The sequence below is a fragment of the Scardinius erythrophthalmus genome, assembly GCF_964197995.2.
Source record: "Scardinius erythrophthalmus genome assembly, chromosome: 10".
Classification (NCBI taxonomy): Eukaryota; Metazoa; Chordata; class Actinopteri; order Cypriniformes; family Leuciscidae; genus Scardinius; species Scardinius erythrophthalmus.
This window is the reverse complement of record NC_138230.1, coordinates 5,614,123-5,637,618: the sequence shown is the minus strand read 5'-3', so window position 1 is coordinate 5,637,618 and position 23,496 is coordinate 5,614,123. Positions and strand designations below refer to the sequence as shown.

The 23,496-nt window shown below is 40.7% G+C and overlaps 2 protein-coding genes across 4 annotated transcripts in view; both read right to left on the bottom strand.

Moving 5' to 3' along the window:
- LOC308697125 (uncharacterized protein) overlaps positions 1–23,496 on the bottom strand; it is a 450,215-nt gene that overhangs the window by 225,084 nt on the left and 201,635 nt on the right. Inside the window, exons 12-13 of the mRNA XM_081376238.1 lie at positions 2,529–2,702; positions 1,772–1,945 (exon numbers count right to left, since the gene is read on the bottom strand). Of these exons, the coding sequence (XP_081232364.1) occupies positions 1,772–1,945; positions 2,529–2,702 (348 nt within the window). The remainder of the gene's footprint in view (positions 1–1,771; positions 1,946–2,528; positions 2,703–23,496) is intronic.
- On the bottom strand, positions 20,604–22,735 carry LOC308697184 (uncharacterized protein). 3 transcript variants are annotated; one of them, XM_081376329.1, is made up of 4 exons: positions 22,195–22,735; positions 21,759–22,091; positions 21,447–21,491; positions 20,604–21,373 (listed from the first exon to the last, which is right to left on the bottom strand). In XM_081376329.1, exons 1-4 carry the CDS (start codon positions 22,253–22,255, stop codon positions 21,201–21,203), a joined length of 612 nt encoding a protein of 203 aa, XP_081232455.1. In that variant the 5' UTR covers positions 22,256–22,735; the 3' UTR covers positions 20,604–21,200. The 3 variants fall into 3 exon arrangements, with proteins under 3 accessions (XP_081232455.1, XP_081232456.1, XP_081232457.1); XM_081376331.1 differs by having other exon boundaries at positions 20,608–21,295; positions 22,195–22,277; XM_081376330.1 differs by lacking the exon at positions 21,447–21,491 and having other exon boundaries at positions 22,195–22,277.

The window sequence follows — 23,496 nt, the reverse complement described above, 5'->3', positions numbered from 1 at the left end:
ATCATATGTTACTTCAAATGTTGCCATTCGTTATAATGTTATGAAATGAGATTGGAGTAAAAACATGAAGCCTAATGTTTGGTGCGTTTTGCTTTTCAAACGCATAGCGCGTTTTGAATATGAAACATTCAAACGCACATCGCGCTCCAAAATATGAAACATTCAAATGCACAGCGCACTCCAAAATATGAAACATTCAAAAGCACAGCACGCTCCAAAATATGAAACATTATGGTTACCATATTATACATATCTACGTTTGAGCAAATATCCACAAACATAGTATTTAACAGTAAACACGGGTCTAAATATTATAATATTCACCATATATCTAGTCACAGTTCAACTGCAATGTGAAGTTTATGCAACAATAACATTAACTAATATAATTAAGAATTTCTTACCTTACATCTTTCTTGTCTTCAAATCACGTTCTTCTTCTGAGGTGAATCCAATGTAAGCTCACGGCGTGTCTTCGACGAAAAGCAGAGACTGTTGAAGTTTGGTGCTTTGTTTTTGAGGTAACGAGCGAGTTCGTGTGACGCGTGGACGATTTGCATGTCAATCTCTTTTGTGCGCATGGGCGTGGTCAAATTAAAAATAATGACCAAGGGTTTGAGAAACTGGACATCTTGTTGGTTTTATACAAATTACTTAAACAGAGTATATTTGTTTTCAGTTTGAATCCGATCATTTAAAGGTACACACTTAAATGTTTATAAAGATATATGGCTCATAAATGTGTGACAAGTATTCGCTGAGTTTTGTTTCAGTTTATAGACGTGCTCAAGAAAAAAAAGGTCACCGAGACGGAGAGGCAGAAAGCACCCCCTGTTTATTTTCCTTATTTTACAAAAGCACAATGTTTTAATTTGATTGTAAGAGGACACATACAAAAGTAGACATCTCACAGATTATTTTTTCAAATTTATTTCTTCTGTATGACCATAAATGACAGAGTAATTTAAGTTTATTGTGCTACAATGTGAAGAAAATCCAGCAAAATGCGCCAGCACGTTTGCCGACCTCAGAGGGTTAACATGTCCAGTCTAAGGTTCAGACCCGCTTCTACAAACTGCTTGATCGGTTAGTTTCCATATCATAACAATTACAAGAATATCCGATAACTCTTTATTTAACAGCGTCCTTGTTACATTATGTTACATGAACTTACCATAGTAACAAGAGTAAATTATGCATAATTACATGCAGCTAACCCTCAACCAAATCCTAATCCTACCCTTACCCTATATTGAGTACATGTAGTTGCTTAATATTACTCAGTACTTAAATATATAATTACACTGTAACAATGACACCTAAAATAAAGTGCAACCAAATATTATTTTTTTTATGCTAGAACCCAAAAATCATCAACATATCTGTATATGAACACGGCTGTCACATCTTTACATCATCCATTCATGTTTAATCTATCATTATTATTGTAAAATTATGTCAGACACGTTTGAAAGAATCAAACAAAAATAAAATCAATATTCCCATTAGTAATTTCATAGTAGATTTATTATTATTATTATTTATTATTATTTATTTTTTGTATGGCAATCATTATTTACCATTAAAATAGAGGACTATGTTGGGACATTTTATACAATCTTATTTAACCACAGGAGAGAAACAGACAACGTTGAGACTTTTATAAGTGATGTTTATAAGTGACTTTTATAAGTGAATATTTAATGATGTATTATTAGTGTGCATTGTCCCTGTTAAATAAACCTGAAATAAATAAAAAATAAAATCTTACCTGAGTATCTCCAGTTTACAGTGAGGATCCTGCAGTAGTTCAGAGAGCAGCTTAACTCCAGAATCTCCTACTTTATTCCATGACAGATTCAGATCTCTCAGGTTTGAGGGGTTTGATCTCAGAGCTGAAGTCAGAGCAGCACAACCTTCATCTGTAACACCACAATCCCTCAACCTGTAGAGAACAATGACACTCTTCAGTCTCTCAGTTCAGGAAACACTGATATAAATGATAAGATATTTATATATATATATATATATATATATATATATATATATATATATATATATATATATATATATATATATATATATACATATACATATATACTTATAATATATATATAATTAATCCTTTCTCCTCAACAGATTTGTATATTAAAGCAGTTGTCACCTCTTCACATCATCCAATCACGCTTATAATTATTGTTGTGGAAAATATGCAATTGTCCTGTTACAAGTATGTCTTTTTGTAAACTTGTTAACCTGTAAATTTAGGACAAATTTGATGTACTTTCCCTAACCTGAGAATAATCAAAATAAGTTTAAAGGTATCTAGAAATACGCACCATAAAACACTATCAAAAACTATCAAAAGTAAAATGACCTCAGAAACTTTGGAAAGAATCTAATGAAGATTAAACATCCTTTTCAGTTACTTGATGGTAAACTTTTTTTGTATATTTTCTTTTTGTATATCACTGATTATTCACCACAGGAGAGAAACAGACAACGTTGAGACTTTTATAAAATCTTACCACAGTTTCTCCAGTTTACAGTGAGGATCCTGCAGTAGATCAGAAAGCTGCTTGACTCCAGAATCTCCTACTTTATTCTCAGACAGATCCAGGTCTCTCAGGTGTGAGGGGTTTGATCTCAGAGCTGAAGTCAGAGCAGCACAACCTTCATCTGTAACACCACAATCCCACAACCTGTAGAGAACAATGATACTCTTCAGTCTCACAGTTCAGGAAACACTGATATAAATGATAAGATATTTAAGAATTTCTCCATTCTTCTCAACAGATTTGTATATGAAAGCAGTTGTCACCTCTTCACATTGTTCATGTATTGTTATTGTAAAGGGTTACTTAAGATATATATGAGTTTCTCCTATTACAGTATTGCTTTGGCTAGAAAACACATGCTAAAATCATAAATATGATCCTGTTTTATCAGTGTAATGATTGTTGTCAGTGTGACTTACTGAACTGATCTGGATTCTTTAACCACAGGCTGCAGCTTCTGAAGAACTTCACCTGCTGTATTTTGGGATCCAATAAACTGATCTAGATCAAAAACATCCATCTTCTGCTCTGATGTCAGCAAAACATAAACCAGAGCTGACCACTGTGAAGAGGAGAGTTTGGTTCCTCCTATTTTTCCAGATTTCAGATAATCTTGGATCTCCTGCATCAGAGAATCATCACCCAGTTCATTTAGACAGTGGAACAGATTGATGGATCTCTCTGGAGAGCAATTCTCCCTGATCTTCTGTTTGATGTACTGTACTGTTTCCTCTTTGTTGTAGGAGCAGCTTCCAGTCTGTGTCAGTAGTTCTCGTAAGAGAGTCTGATTGGACTCCAATGAGAGACCCAGAAGGAAACGCAGGAAAAGGTCCAGATGTCCATTCTTACTCTGTATAGCCTCATCCACAGCTCTCTGGTGCAGCTTAGATAATGAGTGATATTTCATCTGGTTTAAGATTTTAGAAAATAAACCTTGTTTGGTTTTGTCAAACACATTTCTGTTCTCATTTGTAAAGTGAATGTGTGCATATCGAGCTGCTAGATGTTCCTGGATGCTCAGATGAACAAAGCAGAAGACTTTCCCCTGATACAAGCCGAACTCCTCTCTGAAGATCTGAGTGCACAATCCTGAGTACACTGATGCTTCTGTCACATCAATGCCACACTCTCTAAGGTCTTCCTCATAGAAGATCAGGTTGCCTTTCACAAGCTGCTGGAAAGCCAGTTTCCCCAGTTTGAGAATCATGTCTTCATCTTTCACTCTCTTCTCATAGTCCTTCTCATGATTGATGTTGGTCTGAATGATCAGGAAGTGTGTGTACATCTGAGTGAGAGTCTTGGGAATCTGTCCTCTCTCTGCTTCACTCAACATCTCCTCTAGAACAGTGGCTGAGATCCAGCAGAACACTGGGATGTGGCACATGATGTGGAGGCTCCTCGAGGACTTCAGGTGTGTGATGATTGTATTGGCCAGACTCTGATCACTGATTCTCTTCCTGAAGTATTCCTCCTTCTGTGGCTCATTGAAGCCTCGTACCTCTGTCACTCGATGGACACACTCAGAGGGGATGAGATCCGCTGCTGCTGGTCTGGAGGTGATCCAGATGAGAGCAGAGGGAAGCAGATTCCCCTCAATGAGGTTCATCAGCAGCTCGTCCACTGAGGCTGATTCAGATATATTACACAGTTTCACTTTGCTCTTAAAGTTCAGAGACAGACGACACTCATCCAGACCATCAAAGATGAACAACACTTTATATTCATCACTGGATATTTCCATTTCTTTTGTTTCAGGGAAAAAGACATGAAGAAGATCTGAAAGACTGAGTGTTTTGTCCTTCATCAAGTTGAGCTCTCTGAAAGGAAGTGGAAATATGAGCTGGACATCTTGATTCTCTTTCCCTTCAGCCCAGTCCACAATGAACTTCTGCACAGAGACTGTTTTTCCAATGCCAGCGACTCCCTTTGTCAGCACAGTTCTGATGGGTTTGTCTTGTCCAGGAAAAGGTCTAAAGATGTCATTGCATTTAATCGATTTGTCCTCTGTTGCTGCTCTCCTGGATTGTGTCTCAATCTGTCTCACCTCATGCTCATTATTGATCTCTCCAATTTCACTCTCTGTGATGTAGAGCTCTGTGTAGATTTCATTCAGGAGTGTTGGGTTTCCCTGCTTAGCTGTTCCTTCATACACACACTGAAACTTCTTCAGCAGATTTGATTTACATGTGTTTTGGACAAGTTGAGAATCATGACTAAAATAATAAATAATTAGATTAAAACATAAATTGAAGAAGTAAAAGTGAAAGTAAAATATATTTATGTCTAGACATAAATGTTGTACCTCAGATTAGATGACATGTGTCTTCCTGTAAATGTTCCTCGAGTGTCCATAGACTGTTCACTAATTATGGACAAAGACGGACAGAACAGAGACAACACAACAGAGTTGAGAAAACAGAGACAAGAATTCATATAGTACTCATATGGAACCAGATAGAGTGATGCCAATGAGCGCCTCAACGCTCCTGTTAACACTTTAACATAACACTTTATTTTAGCACAAGTATATTTTGCAGCTGAATATTAGTATAAAAAATAGACGATGATTAGAAACATTTAAGTTGAGTGTTTAAGTTGTAAGGGGGAATTAATAAAATGGTCAGAAATGGTCCTGTCTGTATTTAATGTTTTAATCATTTAATTGAAGTGTTCGTCTGTTGTCACAAGAGATCGTTCTGACACTGATAACAGTGGTAACGAATACTCAGCATGAGTTCAAAAACACCACATTCCAGCACCAGAATGAAATTAACACAAACTACTGAAATTAATACTCTTGCTAGTCAACTGGAGATGTTTTGTGTAGAGCCCGACCGATATGGATTTTTGGGTGCCGATGCCGATACCGATAAAAAAAAGCCAGATACCGATATATCGGCCGATATTATTTGTGTGTATATTATAATACAGTAGCAATATTATTTATGTGTATTATAGTACAGTAAGTCTGGACACACTTTCCAATTGGTGTGTACAAACTTTTGATGGGTACTGTATATAGAATACACAGTATAAACAGAATAAATATATAAACGTTTTGCAATGATAACTCAAATGTGGTGATTAAACACTTGTGTGACAAAGATATGTAATGGAGGCAGGGTGAATGATAGAATGAGAATTTGAGCTGTAACCAAACTAGTTTGCATTGCATTTTATATTATATTATATTATAAATACTCTTCTATTTTTAATCTTAATTTAGTGGAGGAAGAACGTCTCGGTTACGTATGGTAACCCTCGTTCCCTGAGTCCAGGGAACGGAGACGCCTCGTCGGGGGAGTTCCCCTGACGAATTGGGATCACGCTAGGGAGACCAATTGCCTTCGAGTGAATTAAAACGAGCCAATGAACATTGGCATGCAACATTTGCATTCCGCAGCCCGCCTACCAGCGCGGGTATAAAGCCCGGAAGCAAACATTGCATCATCGCTTTTCGCTGAGGAGCCGAACAGTGTCCAGCCCTCCGCGAAGGTACAGCAACATGGCGACGGGACGAGGCGTCTCCGTTCCCTGGACTCAGGGAACGAGGGTTACCATACGTAACCGAGACGTTCCCTTTCGTCAGCAGGGAACTCCGACGCCTCGTCGGGGGAGTTCCCCTGACGAATTGGGATCCCTACCAAAACGCCATGGTGCTGGCCCCTTCCAGCGCCCAGCTAAGCTACAGCCCTGCAGCAGTTTCCAGAAATTTTGCGGGAGCTAGCTAGGGAATCACACTGCTGTTCCACAAGACACAATCAGTGGATATTGGATAACACTGGGAAAGCGTGCCCGTCCCCAAGGAAAATAATAATGGGGGGGAACGCTGCGGAAGCTGAGGCAGCCTAGAGGAAGGCCCTCAAATACACACATGTACTAACCACGTAGGGTAGTGAAACATATGGCAGTCCTTGAAGGTAGTCCCAGTCCGGAGGAGTGTGGAGCGTACTCAACAGGGACGACAGAATGAGTCTGTCAAGGGGAAGACACGGCTGAACTGCACGTGGCAATCATGGGTCACCGCAGGGACCACTGGAAAAGCACCCAGTCTACTAGCAACTCCTTACTGAAGGTAGCAGACCTGGTGCTGGGCGGTCCGCAACGCCTGGCACCGGAGGGGTGATGGAGGAACTCACGAGGTTAGCCGTTTGTTGGGTAACCAACGGAGCAAAAAGACGCACGTATCCGCTCACGGAATGGCGTCGCAAGCCGACACACCTATTCCCTCTAATTACTGGCCGTAGCGAGTACTCGGGAGGAAACTGGTTCCACACGTAGGCTATAAAATCTAGCGAACGTGTTCGGTGTCGCCCAGCCCGCAGCTCTACAAATGTCTGTTAGCGAGGTGCCTTGTGCCAGAGCCCAGGAAGCGGCAACACTCCTAGTGGAGTGAGCCCGCAACCTGGGTGGGCAGGGCTCACCCTGGGACTCATAAGCCCTGGTGATAGCATCCACTAGCCAGTGGGCTAACCTCTGCTTGGAGACAGCCTTCCCCTTCTGCTGGCCTCCGTAACAAACAAAGAGCTGATCTGAGGTCCAAAAGCTTTGCGTTCTGTCTATATAAACCCGGAGGGCCCGGACGGGACAGAGAAAAGCTAGGGCTGGGTCTGCCTCCTCCTGGGGCAGCGCTTGCAGGTTCACTACCTGGTCCGCGAAGGGAGTGGTAGGAACCTTGGGCACATATCCGAGCCGGGGTCTCAACACAACATGAGAAAGGCCGGGCCCGAACTCTAGGCACGATTCGTCGACCGAAAAAGCCTGCAGATCCCCCACCCTCTTGAAAGAAGCCAATGCCAACAGGAGTGCTGTCTTAATGGACAGGATATTAAGCTCGACTGTCAGCAAAGGCTCAAAAGGAGGACTTTGGAGCGCTTTAAGCACTAAAGTTAAGTCCCAAGAGGGTACAGGGTGCAAGTCGCGAGGTGGATTTAGCCTCCTAGCACCCTTGAGGAATCTGATGACCAGGTCGTGCTTCCCCACGAACTTACCTTCAACTACGTCGTGATGTGCGGCTATTGCGGCAACATACACTTTGAGGGTAGAGGGAGACAGCCTTCAACCCCTGTTGTAGGAAGGAGAGCACGACTCTGATCGGGCAAGTTCGTGGGTTCTCCCCGTGGGAAGAACACCAGCCGACGAACAGGTTCCACTTCAGAGCGTAGAGGCGCCTCGTAGAGGGGGCTCTAGCTGAAGAGATGGTATCTACCACTGCCTGTGGCAGGCCATCTAGAACCTCCGCATCCCGTCCAGGGACCAGACATGGAGTTTCCAGAGGTCTGGACACGGGTGCCATAGAGTGCCCCGTCTCTGAGAAAGAAGGTCGTTCCTCAGAGGAATCGGCCAAGGAGGGGCTGTCGCGAGGAGCATGAGTTCTGGGAACCAAGTCCGGGTTGGCCAATACGGGGCTACCAAAAGGACCTGCTCCTCGTCCTCCCTGACCTTGCACAGTGTCTGTGCAAGAAGGCTCACTGGGGGGAACGCATATTTGCGTAAGTCCCGGGGCCAGCTGTGTGCCAGGGCATCCGTGCCGAGAGTTCCTTCGGTCAGGGAGTAATACCACTGGCAATGGGTCGTGTCCGGAGAGGCAAACAGGTCTACCTGTGCGGCTCCGAAGATTCGCCAAATCAGCTGGACCACCTGGGGATGGAGTCGCCATTCTCCCAGAAGGGAAGGCTGACGTGAAAGCTCGTCGGCCACACAATTGAATTCCCCTGGGACATGAACGGCACGAAGCGACCTCAGATGCTTCTGACTCCATTGGAGGAGGTGGGAGGCAAGTCACGACATACGAAGGGAGCGCAGACCACCTTGTCGGTTGATGTACGCAACGGTCGCAGTGCTGTCCGTACGGACCAGTACGTGCTTGTGTCTGAGAAACCCCTTGAGGCGACACAAGGCCAAGCGTACTGCTTGCAACTCTAGGCAGTTGATGTGCCAATGCAGCTGGGGCCCCGTCCACAGACCCGAGACTGCATGCCCTTGTGACGAGGCCGAAGCCCTCACTGCCATCTGAGCGCTGGGGCCCGTGAGCGACTTAGAGGAAGTGGACTGCTCAAACTTTGGGTACCACTGACTGGATGACCAGCGGCGGAACAGAAACAAAATTCTCCACCCGGCCCTCTCCCGGGGGAAGGAGTGGTGATGACACGCACTCCCGAAGAGCAGAATGTCACATACTCTGGTCGCTTCTCTCAGAGTTATTTCCCTTCCTTTTGCTAGGGGGAAACAACTCTGAGCGGGCTGGTTTTGAGGCGCTCCTGGACCACAAGTGTGGACATCGTCTGACCGCGGGCCAGCGTTGTGACTAATCACGGTCAGTCACTAAGCGCAGCTCCACCCCGAGTCAGAACTACCCACGTGCAGTGAAAGTGCAGGGGTAGCGAGAGAGGAAAAACTTCTGCAGATTTAGGCATGTTTGGCTTGCCATATTGGCACCAAAAAGCTTCCATACTGCCAAAATTTTTCACACACATCCAGGCACTTTAGAATAACCCAGGAAAGTGTGGCTGTCAAGTCTGAATCTTCAGCATGAGAACACACCATTATAGAAGGAACTCAGCATTATTTTCAGAGTATAACAGCCCTCTCTCCGATGTAGCAATCGACATCTGCCCTCCCCTGGGGCCCCGAATGAAATGCTTGGTCCCTCATGAGAAAGACCAGAATCCCATCCGAAAGCCTCGACGGCACACGGCATGCTGAGCGGCTCAAGCCTTTACGAGAAAGGGGAGACGAACAACGTGCCGACGTGGTTATGCACTCATGAGAGAACATAACCACCCACAAACACAGTCTCAACACACTGACTAGGCATGTGAAACAGTGATCATGGCCGTCAACCAGGCATGCAAGACAGTGAACGTGGCCATCGCCTTGATGACACACGGCACGCTGAGCGCTCAAGCCTGCAGGCAAGGCGAACAACGTGCCGACGTGGTCATGCTCTCATAAGAAAGCATAAACCACCCACGAACACAGTCTCAGCATGTTTGCGATGCGCTAGAGGAGTAGGAAGCTCGTGAGGATCTTTCACCTGGCGAGACATTCCGTACTGTAACCCTCAGACCACCAAATGCTCATTAACCAAAGTAGTCCTCTTTTTAGAAAAGGAACTAAATTGGGGAACAAGCAAATGGGACTCAACCTCGTAGAGGCACACGAGTCTCGGCCGCGCATCTAGAGCGCCGAATGACGCGCGCTGAGTTGCCGTGACAACCCGCGCTGTCAGCCGGCGCTCGACGGCACACGGCACATTGAACGGCTCGATCCTTTAAAAAGGGGAGACGAACAACGTGCCGACGTGGTCATGCACTCATGAGAGAGCATGAACCACCCACGAACGCAGCTTCAACACACCGATTAGGCATGTGAAACAGCGGTCGTGGCCGTCAATGAGGACAGGAAACGATCGCATCCAGAAACACACGAGTGAAACGTCATCCTGAAAAGGACGCGATCTTCACTCGTGTTGCTCTTTCAGGAAGAAAGTACTCTCTTTATTGTGCTGAAGCACACAGGGATCCAACGCGGCGACACAGTGGGGAAACTGCAAGCCCGCTGTGCGCACTCAACCGTTTACCAGCTGTGAAAACAGCTTTTGAATTAACAGTGTAGACGCAGCCGGCAGACAGGAATCGCGTGGTCGCTGAAGCGCCGTCTCACCAACACAGAAAGATCCCCTCCTGAAACAGCAGACTCGTAGAGCGTAAGAAAGATACAATCTTAAGCTCATTCACTCAAAGAGGACACAAACGGTCGGCTCCGAAGCAATAAGCGATGATGCAATGTTTGCTTCCGGGCTTTATACCCGCGCTGGTAGGCGGGCTGCGGAATGCAAATGTTGCATGCCAATGTTCATTGGCTCGTTTTAATTCACTCGAAGGCAATTGGTCTCCCTAGCGTGATCCCAATTCGTCAGGGGAACTCCCCCGACGAGGCGTCGGAGTTCCCTGCTGACGAAAGGGAACTCATATCTTTTTAGTAAAGTAAAATGAATAATATCATAATGAAAACGTTTATAATTACATATGTACAGTAGTTTTATACTATTTTAAATAAGTAGTAAGCAAAATGTACTAAATGTGAAACTAGGCTACAGGGCTGGACCCGAATATTCGTTCGGTGGGTTGGTATTCGATTTGAAAATTTGACATTCGAATATTTGTTGTTGTTGTTGTTTTTTTTTCACATCTGGGATCCCCCGCGAAACGGTTCTCATTCGCGCTTGAATACGGCCGGCGACACACTGACTGTGTGGACGTTTTTATTTTGGCTCCTATGTTAACAGGTTGGAGTTTGCACACTGCCTGCGTGAGACACGCGTCTCTCAGGCGCGGCTCGAGCCACGCGGAAAACGCATGCATGCCAGAAATAGAACCGACGCGCAAGTCTTCTCTGGCAAGAGAACAGAACAGCGGAGTTTGTATGGACCGAAGTGCATGCCTGAGCTTGTGTTTTGGGTTAAGCTGTGTTGCTTTGACATTGTGGAAAATAGAATAATAGAAACAAAATGTATAAGACTTTTTACCCGTTATTATCAATCTAAATTAATCTCGTTTTTTAATTTAACTTAATTTCGTTTTTCTTTATTTAAATTTCGTTTAATTTCTTTATTTAAATTTCATTTTTCTTTATTTAAATTTCGTTTAATTTCTTTATTTAAATTTCGTTTAATTTCTTTATTTAAACTTCAAATTTCTTTATTTAAATTTCGTTTAATTTCTTTATTTAAATTTTGTTTAATTTCTTTATTTAAAAATTTCGTTTAATTTCTTTATTTAAATCTACCCTTTACTGTGTCAGTAATTTTGTTAGTCAGAAAAATATTAGACTACCTTAAAAGTATTGCTTACTTTAACAGACCTGTGTGTGTGCGTTTTATATCACTAACAGTGTCCGTTCTCAGACGCGTTCTCTGCCGCGTGAGGTGCGCCGCTTCCCGCTCGCGCTGTTCTGTAGTTTACTAAAAGTGTATTAATTCTGAACGTGTCACGTCTCCATCTGGCTACTTTTAATGCAAAATGGCCCTATATAAAGTGTTATAATTACATAAATTATTGGAATATTGCTTGATGTTGTAACGTAGCAGAATGAGCTAACACTGTGTCTACACCGGACGCGGCTGTTATTTCTTTGTAACAGCTTTTAGGTGCTTTATTGGCAGCGGCATCCTTACATAAATCACTGCACGCTGCATTTTTTAAAAATATTAATTTATCGGCCGTTATAAATGCCGATACTGATGGTTAGGAAAATGCCTAATATCGGCCGATAATATTGGCCTGCCGATATATCGGTCGGGCTCTAGTTTTGTGTGTATTAGGTACATCCGTGCTGCGAGATGTTTCAAAAAGTGGTGGGGACAATATCGACCCTGGCAAAGAGTGGTGGGCACTTGTCCCACATGTCCAACTCGCAAATTACACTTATGTTTGTTGGAATATGCCAAACTGTGTCAGTTTAAAAATGGGACTCTGAAGAAACTGTCATGTGTATTATTCCAAAGTATGCATGTCTGTAACTCAATGGACCCTATTTTAACGATCTGAAACGCAAGTGTCAAGCGCAAAGCACAAGTAACTTTGTGGGCGGGTCTTGGGCGCTGTTGCTATTTTCCCGGCGGGATAAATGACTCTTGCGCCCGACGCAAATCTAAAATGTGTTGGTCTGAAGTAGCTTCATTATTCATAGGTGTGGTTTGGGAGTAACGTGAATTAAACCAATCAGAGCATCATCTCACATTCCTTTTAAGAGCAGACGCGCTTTTTCCATAGCGAATTGCTATTGTAACGGCTGAATTTGACAGTTCTCACGCAAAACCTGTTTTGAACTCGGACAGACACTTCCTGTTTAATGTCCCGCTGGCAGTGTTTCAGAGCTCCGTACATTAATGGAGCGTTTCATAGTGTTTGAACTTGGACTTAAATATAAAGAAATGCGGTCAGTGCTTAACTCAAGGAGTTCAGTGAAGTTGGCAATATTCACATAGGCTATTCGAACTTCCCTATTCTTGAGCTAAACGTTGTTAAAACACAAACGACACCTATTTACAATCACAACCTAGACAACGAGCTACAACCCAATTGTCATCAAAACGAGCGTTATAATATTAATTTGTCTCTAAAGATGAATGAGAGACAAGTCCAAATAAGGGGCCGTCTGCAAAGTGCAAATCCCAAAACCCTTCTGAACATTTTATATTCCTATTAAACATATTCAATAGCTTCACTGTGACGCACTGTACTGTCACCAAATTCAGTTCACACATCACTGCTCTCCTGCTGGTTATACTACATTACTTAGTTTGATTAAAAAAAAAAAAAACATAATTTTTATGATAATTTATTATGAAATAAAATCAATAACTTCACCCTTTTTAGAAAAAAAAAGTGTAATGCCATCAAATTCAGTAAGCAAATATAATGCAAAAGCTGCGTACAGTAGGCCTACCAATATAATTTGTGTAAAGAATAGGCCTATTTATTTTTTAGTGTTGTAGGCCTATAACCAACATTAGAGCAGTGATGTGTGAACTAAATTTGGTGTGTTACAGTGAAGTTATTGAATATTTTTCATAATACAAAATGTGCAAAAGCAGTGTAGTATGACCAGTGGGTCACCGTTGATGTGTAAACTGAATTCGGTGGCACTACAGTTTGTAACATTGAAGTTAATGACTATTTTTGTATTTTTTACTATGAGTTGATGCTGTAGTCGTTTTTTGGGTTATATTGCACTTTGCAGACGGTCCCTTTGAACTTGTCTCTCAGCGCCTGCTCATAGAGATCCATAGCCTATATTATAAAAGCTTGTTTTGATGAGAAATGGGTTGTAGCTCGTTGTCTAGGTTACTGCAATTGTAAATAGGTGTCGTTTGTGTTTTAACAACGTTTAGCTCAAGAATAGGGAAGTTCGAATAGCCTGTGAATATCGTAAACTTCACTGAACTCCTTAAACACTGACTGCATTTCTTTTTGAATCCAAGTTCAAACACTATGAAACGCTCCATTAACGTACGGAGCTCTGAAACACTGCCAGCGGGACATTAAACAGAGGTGTCTGTCCGAGCTCAAAACAGGTTTTGCGAGGGAACGCAAATATCTTTGCGAGGGAACGCAAAAGTTTTGCTTGGGTTGGGAAATGCTTAACCACTCCCTTCAAACCGTTAGTCTGCTATGAGCGAGAGATGGAGATGAGGAGCTCAAGAGTAAAACCCTGCCCTCTGTTCAATATTCCTTTTCACTGGGAAATACGTCACACAACACTGGAGAAAAGTCGTTTGCAACTTCCGGTTCACGTGGACTTTAAAGACCCTGAGTGGCTCCAACTACTGTATATCCCAGCACCAGAATATGATAGAGACAACAGATCACTATACCAACCCTGGCAAACACACCCTGTTATGTGCTGAAAATGAGTCTTCTATAACATCAAGATCATATGAAGATTGAAGTACCTGAATCCTGGAGGAGAATCTCCATGTCTGAATGTGTGTGTGTCGTCCATTATTCATTCAGTCTTCATGGAGCTGCTCGAGTAAGAGACCAGAAACTCTCATTCACACACACTCAAATACAATACATTTCATTTGAAATTTTCTTCAGTGTGTTTATGGAGACAAAATTAATCAGATTTATGATTTATAATCATTAATTATTAGACATTATCAACATTTCATTCCTGCTGAATGTTCAGAACTGGTATCATCTGAATAAGCAGATTCTCTTCTTCAGTCAGATATGTCTGCTAACACTAGAGTTTAATGTTCTTCCACTGAAGCCTCAAATATTGTACAAATGGGACAGTTTACTGTAAGCCCACGTTTAATACATCTGTGAAACAAACTGACTAACATACACAGATATTTGTTCAAGAACTTTTCCAACTATTTTAAAATAAAATGTTTCCTATTGGTTTAGTTTAATTAAATGTTCATTAAATGACATTCATTTACACCGAAAATTAGATCAAAGTTTAAAAAACACAGCAAAAACAACAACAACAACAACAACAACAACAACAACAACAACAAAACAGTTAAAACAAACACTACAGATGTTAAAGAGAAAAGTGTTAGGCCTACAATATTGTGGTTTCTAGAAACTTTGGCTTTTAGTAATGAAACCAAAAAATTAGACCTACATAAAAAGTGTACAAGTGTATTTTAACATATAGGGTCTAGGCTATATGTCTATGTCCAATAATTTATAAGTGGGAAAAAAATGGATATTAAGAATTTCACGTGTAATGTAGGCCTACTTTGGTTACTTACGTTATTGAGAAAGTATTTTCATGCGCCACACCGGACCACTTGCTCTGAATATAACGTTTTTAAACACCTCGAGGCTCGAGTTTTCCATCAACAGCACGTTAACGTTAAATCAAACTTACAAACATCACTTGTTACTTGGATGATCCGTTGTTCTTATTTAAAGATGCTTAAACCCGGATGAAAAATGGCGCTTGTAAATAAAACACACTGGAAAGTACTTTCACTTTCGTTTTCGCAATACAATTTGTTCGATCAACTTTACTAAACCGACGTTTGGCATTTGTATAACTCTTCAAAGGAAAAAAACCCGCTGTATGTCAGTAGATATATGAAGAGTCGAAACGCATTTCAATATAACGGAAAAAGCACTAGAGTGGCGCGCATGCGCTGTGCACGAGAGAACTCACTGGTAACCACAGCAACCGTTCAGCGCAATATTGAAAACATCACATTCATTTTTTTCTCACTTTTTATAGACCTTATGTAGCTCCGCCCCTTTTCAGCGCCGCGCTCATTGTCTTTTGACTTCCGGTCTGTATTTTCACAGCGTTTTGTGTGTTTATTAATGAACGGCTCGTTTTAAAATCTTCCCGGTCGATTTACATTTGTTAAGTCATCTGCTTTAAACATTACAGTCCTCATGATAACTTTCGTTAACTTTACATTAAGTAAATCCACTTAAAAAGCTAATTACTCCTGGACAGAAATGCCATATAAATATACAGAGCGACCGCAAAACGGAAGTTAAAAGACAATTTTCCAAAGATGGCGGCGCCCTTGTTTCTCTGGTGCATAAGGTCTATAATACTGATAATTTAAATTGCGCTGCACACTTTGTGTTGAAACCTGTAAAATTACTTGGAAAAAAGCGGCATAGAAACTCCTAATGTCAGAAATGTGTTGGACAGAAAGCAGTAATCCAGACGTAGCATGAAAAGGACAGATGTCTTTACATCCTAGAGCCCTTTCATTTATAATGATGGATTTATGTTTCCAGATGAGATCTGATGGGAATATTATATATTACACTACACTACATTATTGTGTTTGTCACTTGTACCTGTTAACAGTAAATTAACAGCACTTGCAAAAACCATCAACAACCATTCAAAGGTCTCTTTTAATGTCATTTTAAACATCAAAAGTATAAAGAAAATTAACTCTTGTTAATGCTATCATATTGCATACTATCATTTAGATTTGGCACAGCAGGTTTTAGCTCATATCGGTCTCAGATGGTGATGGATTCATCATCTAGTGTCAAATCTGATCAGATCCTGGAGAAAATTTAGCGGAGCCCTTTTCTGCTCTTCTTTACTAGAAAGATCTAGTAAAAAAATACACACATTTGTGTAGAAGTATTTTTTTAATCACTGGATATTGTTTTCATGCTAGCTCAAGCAAATAGTTATCTAACATCTAAAATTAATCACATAGGATTGTAAGTAATGTGAGAATATTTGTGTAAAGTGTGTAATATCTGCTCTTTTCTCATGTGAAACTGTGAGGTGTTCTGAACACGACATAGAGACAGTGCAGTCGAGCGATAGTGAACAGATAGTGTCCCCCTGAACCATGTCATCCAGGCAGGTTCACTACCTGATCCCTAAAGGGAACCTTGGGCACGTATCCAGGCCGGGGTCTCAGGACAACATGAGAGTTTGTCCGTGTTTGTCCGCCTGGATTAAAAGCATCTCCCAGAAGCTGTTCATAGAGCTTAATTTGTGAGTTCATGATCAAAAATATCCAGGTTTCATAAAAGTTAAGCTCTATGAACAGCTTCTGGGAGATGCTTTTAATTAATGAAAAATCTTTACCATATTTCATAAATCCATACAAATGTAACAGGAAAAATAAATGAATTATGAATTGTGCCATGTTTGTTGATGCTGTAAAATAATTAGAATATCTTCACTATTATTAAAGACAATAAGGAAAGTATTCACAGTATAGTGAGCTTGTATACATGCCAAACTGAGAAAGGCAGTTCATGATTTCAGTGTAGTTTATACTGACTCTGGTCTATATTAGCTTGCATTGACACTTGGATATGTAGACCAGAGTCAGTATAAACTACACTGAAACCATGAACTGCCTTTCTCAGTTTGGCATGTATACAAGCTCACTATACTGTGAATACTTTCCTTATTGTCTTTAATAATAGTTGATGGATTTATTAGAAACAGTAATTCTTTTTTTATGAATTATGATTGGATATCTTTCAGTTACGAAACCACGTCTTTATCTAGGTAACTTAAACTAAATGCTGATACAGTCAACAAATGGCATGAGGTGCAGTCTAAATATAGATTAAATACAAATATATAGTGCAAATAGAATGCAAATTACAAGGAACCTCCATCCAGACATTTCATCTTTTTTCTTTTACATTTACAGAAGCCGTCACGCAGCAGAAGTGGGCAGCAGTGTGTAAGTGTATTTGTGTTACTCTCATCCTTCTCTTCCTCCTCACTCTTCCTCAACCTGCACACACAGTTCCTCCTTTGGGCTAAGAGCAACCAATCGTCGAGGTAATTTAGGATGCAAACTCCCTTTCACCTCATAGGGAAAAGATCTGCATCCATGCATTTTGTAAAAGTGTGTGTCCATTGATGAATACCAATCCCCTGGGCAGATCTACGAGAGGATTTGTTTCAACGTTAACATTCTGGTCGTTTCACCCGAGTGCTGTTCAGACATCTTAAAGGCCCCCTGAAATCAAAATATAAGTTTTTTAGCTCTTAGTATGAATATATTAGCCTTAAGGTTATGAATAAGCTGGTGTGTTCCAAAACAATGACAAAATTCACTCTTAGGAGATATAAGCATTCAAAACTTAGTCTCTCACTTCTGGTAAAATAGATCACGGATCTTTATGACGTCACCGCTTCTCATCACATCTCCTGTCCAATCAAATGCTCTCTAGAATCTAAAGCTCCGCCCCCTCTGCTATAAACACCACCTGGCCGGGTTAGGTGAAGCGAGCGTAGCTGTACCTGACTGTGTGTTCGGCAGTAAACGCATGCTCGTGCTCATCAGTTCCATCAGTTAACTGGCGGAGTTACTGGAGTAACATATACTCCGGGATATTGTTTATTTCGAGTCGGAGTGACTCTCAGGCACGTCTAAAAGCGAGAAATTAGGGCTGTGCAATTAATTTAATTTCGATTTCGATTTCAATTTTGGCTCCCAATGATCACCAAAATAGTACAATAGAGTAAAAACGATTATTTTGTCATGTTCTGTTTTGCAGGAACATATATACTGGAGTCTTGTGTTCTGAATGGCACATGCACACACACATCCGCCCCTCCCGAAGCCATAAACTCTCTCAGCTTGATTGTTTAAACTGATAAGACGTAAAAAAGTGAAAATAATCAACTTTAGTTACGATGCAATGCAGGCCCGATTGTGCAAGTGACAATTCCGTCATGTCCCTACTCCTAAACGCGAGAGTGTAGTTTATACGCTTGCCTTGTCCTGTCCAACCCATTTTGAGAGACAGAGAGAGAGAAGAACCAGCACCACTCAAGCGGTTTGTGGCGTCTTGGAGAAAGTTTTAAAATGATTGCAATGTATGCGGGGGAATTTCCCTCAATATAAGTGGTGGACCTGTGGGAAAATTAAAATACTTATTCAAGTATTATCTGTTATATTATTTATTTTAATAATACAATAAATGTTCAAATTTCGATTTTTTAAGAATTGTTGAAAGGTGTATTTTTAATAAATGCATCATGTTCCCAAAGTCATGTGAAATAATCGTGTTACATAATCGTGATTTCAATACTGACCAAAATAATCGTGATTATGATTTTTTCCATAATCGAGCAGCCCTACGAGAAACTTTAGAAAACTGGATCAGCGCTGACTCTGTTTTGAGCGATTCAGTTTGATTTGATGAACTGGTTCGACCGGTTCACAAAAAAAGAACCAGTTCAAAAGAACAATTTGTTCACGAACCGGACATCACTATCGGTGTCACGTCACGGAGCAATATGGTTTGGAGATGTGTGTTCGGTTGCTCAAACGCTCAAGTTTTCTTTCTGTTTTCAGAATGAAATGGCTAGAATTTATTCACACCTAACGTTACGATTGAATCCAATGTCTCAGCGCTCAGATTTGTTTCCATGGTGCAACTCGCAGTCTGTGAGGTAAACTAAATGCTATTGAGGAGCCATTCAATATGTCCCGCCTTAGCTTCCTGTTTAAGTGGAAATTACATCAACGCATCAAACGAAACTGCGCATTTCATGGAACTTCAGTGGGCCTTCAAGTCTAGGACGGGCCTGAAGCCACCATCCTTCTCGCGGATGAGCAAGTAACAGCTGTAGAAGTCTGTCTCTCTGTAGGCTGTGGTGTCTTCTTCTAGCTGAACCTGCACTCCGGTTCGAGGACCTGAGAGTTAGAGTCTGAGACCCTAGTGTAAGTCACACCCCTGAAGCGGGTCTGAAGTCTGCGAGAGAACTGAAGTGAGTAGCACCGTTTTATTGTCTCCAAGACCCATTTTGACTTGACTGGAACAGCTTGACTTGACAGCGTCCTTGATCTCCAAGGTTTACCATAGGTGGCGCTTTGAGCACCACTAAACCACTGCTGATAATACGACTGATCACCTTGGCCATTGTCTTTATAGCGCACTGGTGTGTTTCCCGTACAATGGCGTAACTCGCTGCTTCACTACCATTGTACGATGTATCGTTGAAGAAATCAACTAGCTAATCACGACTGTTTCCCGAAACCATATTAAGTGGTCGTTCAACCACGTTGGTTAATGATGTCACGCATGTGGTGGAGTAATAACTACTGTTAATGAAACTGTTTGAGATCAAATTAACGCTAGATGTTTTGATATAAATTACAGACATGACATCTGAGGACTATTTCTCATTTTCCTCAGTTATTTTGCTTTATTTCCAGATTCAATCATAGGCTCATTCTTACACTAGAGCTCGTTCACACATGCGCACTCTTCAAAAACTGTGCTTTAAATCTCTTGACAAACTAAAAGATGTAAATTACATTTGTATGTATTCTAAATAAAAGACACAGGTTGTACTGAATGTCAGCTTGCTTATCTTGCTCAAGGATTTATTGAGTCCACATGTCATGTTGAGAGCTGTCGCTCCAAACACACAACTCTGCAATGCTGTTTGCGAATGTTCGTTGGAATGATGGTTTCTGGAAACACGACTCGTTGAACTGCTGATAACGACTGAACTTGCGACCATAGTTGGCTAACGATGCTTTCGGGGAAACACGCCCCAGAGAAAACCCTTCATAAGCTACACATTTGTACCTAAAGAGTTCTTATCAATACCTAAATGGTAGCACCTTTTTAAAGGGTACCGTCCCAGTGACAGCTTTTGAACCTTTTTTCTGAAAGTGTGGACAAACCATATTAAATTTGTAATAATTTACTGTTGGGTTTGTCCACCTTTGACCCAAACATGGGTTGAAACAACCCAGCATTTTTTAGAGTGTGATGTGGAGTCCTGCATGAGTCTGGCCACTCCCCTGTATCTCAAGCTGCCAGTGTCATTGGCACAAACCCTTTCTTTGAGCATAAAAGGAGACCAAACCGCTCGTACCAGAGGAAGGTGCTGGTTTCCACAGTATACACACACACTACTTTATTTGCCCTTCTAGAGTCAGCATGGCATATTGTTATCACCCTTCCCTCATATTTTGTGGTTTTAGTTGCATAAACATTACGCAGTCAGACAGGAAATCATTATTCTGCATTGCATGACAATGATAAGAAACCTTTTCTCTGAAATCTGTTGACATTTTTATTAAATCATTTTATATTAAAGCTTTATGTGCCACAGAAGAGATTTACATTTATATTTTCTCTTGAAAACAGCTTATATGTACATATTAAGGCTCCTCTAGAAAAATATATAATATCTAAAGATATATCCAGACACAATGTTCATTTTTATCTGAGTCCTGCTGGTCTGATGATATTAAAGCTTTTGTTTGCATTAAGAAGAAACTGTTTGCTTTGAAAAAAAGGACATTGGCTTGTTCTCTACAAAACTCTAGCATGCATATTGTTCATTGATATTGAATTAACAAACACTGCATTAAAGACAGCACTTTGACATTTAACTGAACATTTACTGAATAACAAAAACCTGAATAATCACCACAAGTTTCACTGGTGCTGAATACAGGCGACCTTTACCACAACATCTCAGTTTCTCTGAGTTTTACGTTTCAGTTCTCAGTTCCTAAAGTGAAATCTGATAAACAGGAAAAGTATCTGAGGCAAAGTTGTCTGTTGTCATTTGTGTTTCCCGACAGCAATGCTTATTTTAGTGGCAGTGTAAAGCTTAAGTTGTCAAATAAAGCACATAAATGTGTCATTTAGCTGATTTGTAGCTCATTATAGATGCACGTTTTGCTGCTCTCCATCCTTTCTGCTGTCCACGATGGTAAATGATTCCTCCTGCGATGACTGTAGTCAGAAAAAACACAAACACAGCCAGTCCAACACCACCGAACATCAACACACGCTCCGTCACCGTCACCTCGTCTACAGAGACAGAGGAGTTATTCAACAAAGAGAAAAATCAATTAAACAAACAAGATAACAAGCAAAACTTTACCTGTGATTTCAACTTCTGTTTTTGTCTCTTCTATTACAAAAAGACCTGTGAATATATGATATGTTTATCCATAAATATATAAACACACACACAAAAACCTGCTTTATGACCATTTTTTAATTGCCTCAATTAACTGTAAAATGTGGGTTAGTTAAGCAATGTCTAGTGCTAAGTTTATATATCTACTCATGTGTTGCTCTCAGGCACAAACCACTAAAACAAAAATCATGTTCAGATCTCGTCTTGAGTGGCTCATCTTACCCACTCCCTACTACATTGACTAGTTTGTACTTAAAAACTGAAATCTGTTACCCTCAATCTCCAGTCTGATGGGTTTGTCGAAGTGCATCTCTGGAGCGTCAGACTTTATTCCACAGAAATAAAGTCCTGAATCTGATTCTGTTACTCCAGAAATAGTTAAAGAGACTCCGGTGACCCAACTGTCTGCTGTTATTTCCATGCGATTGCTGTTTGGATTGTAGTTGATCAGTAGTTTTCTCCCGTTTTTGTCCTTCTCAGCAGAAATCAGAAGAACGAGTTCTTCAGATCTGAGATGATACCAGGCGACTTCATATCTGTTTCTCATGCTGCAGTTCAGAGTGATGTCTTCTCCCATCCGAACCCTCACATCAGAAGATCCTCCTGCTGACAAATAGATAAACACACATTCTTTTAGACTATGTTTATGGCTGTTGTATTTGAGATTGATATGTTAATTTCATGAATGTTTGAAATAGAATATATTTACCACTGGATGTGATTTGCATAATCCAACAAGAAAATACACAGAAGAAAATGACTTTCTCCATTGTGTCTGTCGTTCGTAAAGGTGTTGATCAAACAATAGGTTTCAGATCAATGCAGAGACACTTAAACCACACAGAGTTTCCACTTCCGTTAGAGAAATATAAAGCATTGAATAATAGTCTCGATCAGTTCAAGTGTTGCAACTTTCATATTAGTACCTTTCCCCTTATAATAAACATTATGAATGCTGTTGTTGTTTTCATTGTAACCTGTACACATCTTTTAACATCTCAAAAATGTGTTATATGTGGTTTAATTTAGCTTGCAAAAACACTTGGTGAGCAAAACTTGGCTATAAGTGTGTGTAGATTTGAGTCCATGATCATAAATATTACAGGTTTCATACAAGTTAAGGTCTATTCCAGGAGATTAATTAATTATTTTGACCAGATTACATAAAAAGTTCTTTACAAAAATGTACAAACACAAATGATGTCTCTTCTCAGTTCACATGTCACTGCATTACTGCACATGTGTTTTCTACTGAAGGAGGAAGTCTATGTTTTCTGAGGTAATGTGAGACAGGAAGCTTACGCTGCAATTCTGAAAGGTGAGAAACATCAGTGATGAACGGAAAGATGCTCAAAACTTTTCAAGGAGGCACTTATTTATTAAGTTACACATTTAAATACAGACGGGAACAATATACTGTATCAAGTGACCATATCAACAGTTCATTTCCCTCTTATACCCTGAGCAAAGCAATACTGAGCAACAGAAAACAACTGAATGAAAACAAAAGGACCATAAACCTAAAACCTACAATACTCAACATGATGAATTGATTCTGAGAGATACTGTAGACATAGCATACTGAAATGATGAAGACATGTCTAATTCACATAGTTTTAAAGGGATCACCGTAGTACTGGAGAGCTGTATCATCACTTTCACTAGATCTACAATAATCAACATTTCACAGATCACATACAGCTTGATCTGCAATATCCCTTCAAAGCAGAATAGTGCAAAAACCACAATATCTGACCTCAGAAGACATGACTGCTCACATTTGGACATATTAGATGATTAAAAACTTCACAGTCACAGTGAGGTAATGAGGACAGCAGAAAACACACAATATTAATCCATTTGGTTTATGCAAAAGGAGTGTAAAGTCCATCAAACACTGTGCTTCTCTTGGCTTCCGAGCAGCACATAAGGCTCTGCATAATGTTTAGAGCGGCTAAAGTCCATTTTTATACCTGAAAATAATGTTTTTTCCTGAGTTTGAATATCTTAA

Coding starts and splice junctions, on each gene's coding strand:
- LOC308697184 (XM_081376329.1), bottom strand. CDS start 22,255: ATGGAGAAAGTCATTTTCTTCTGTGTATTTTCTTGTTGGATTATGCAA. Junction 21,492..21,758: donor CATCAGACTGGAGATTGAGG/GTAACAGATTTC, acceptor ATATATTCACAG/GTCTTTTTGTAATAGAAGAG. Junction 21,374..21,446: donor AACAGAAGTTGAAATCACAG/GTAAAGTTTTGC, acceptor CTGTCTCTGTAG/ACGAGGTGACGGTGACGGAG.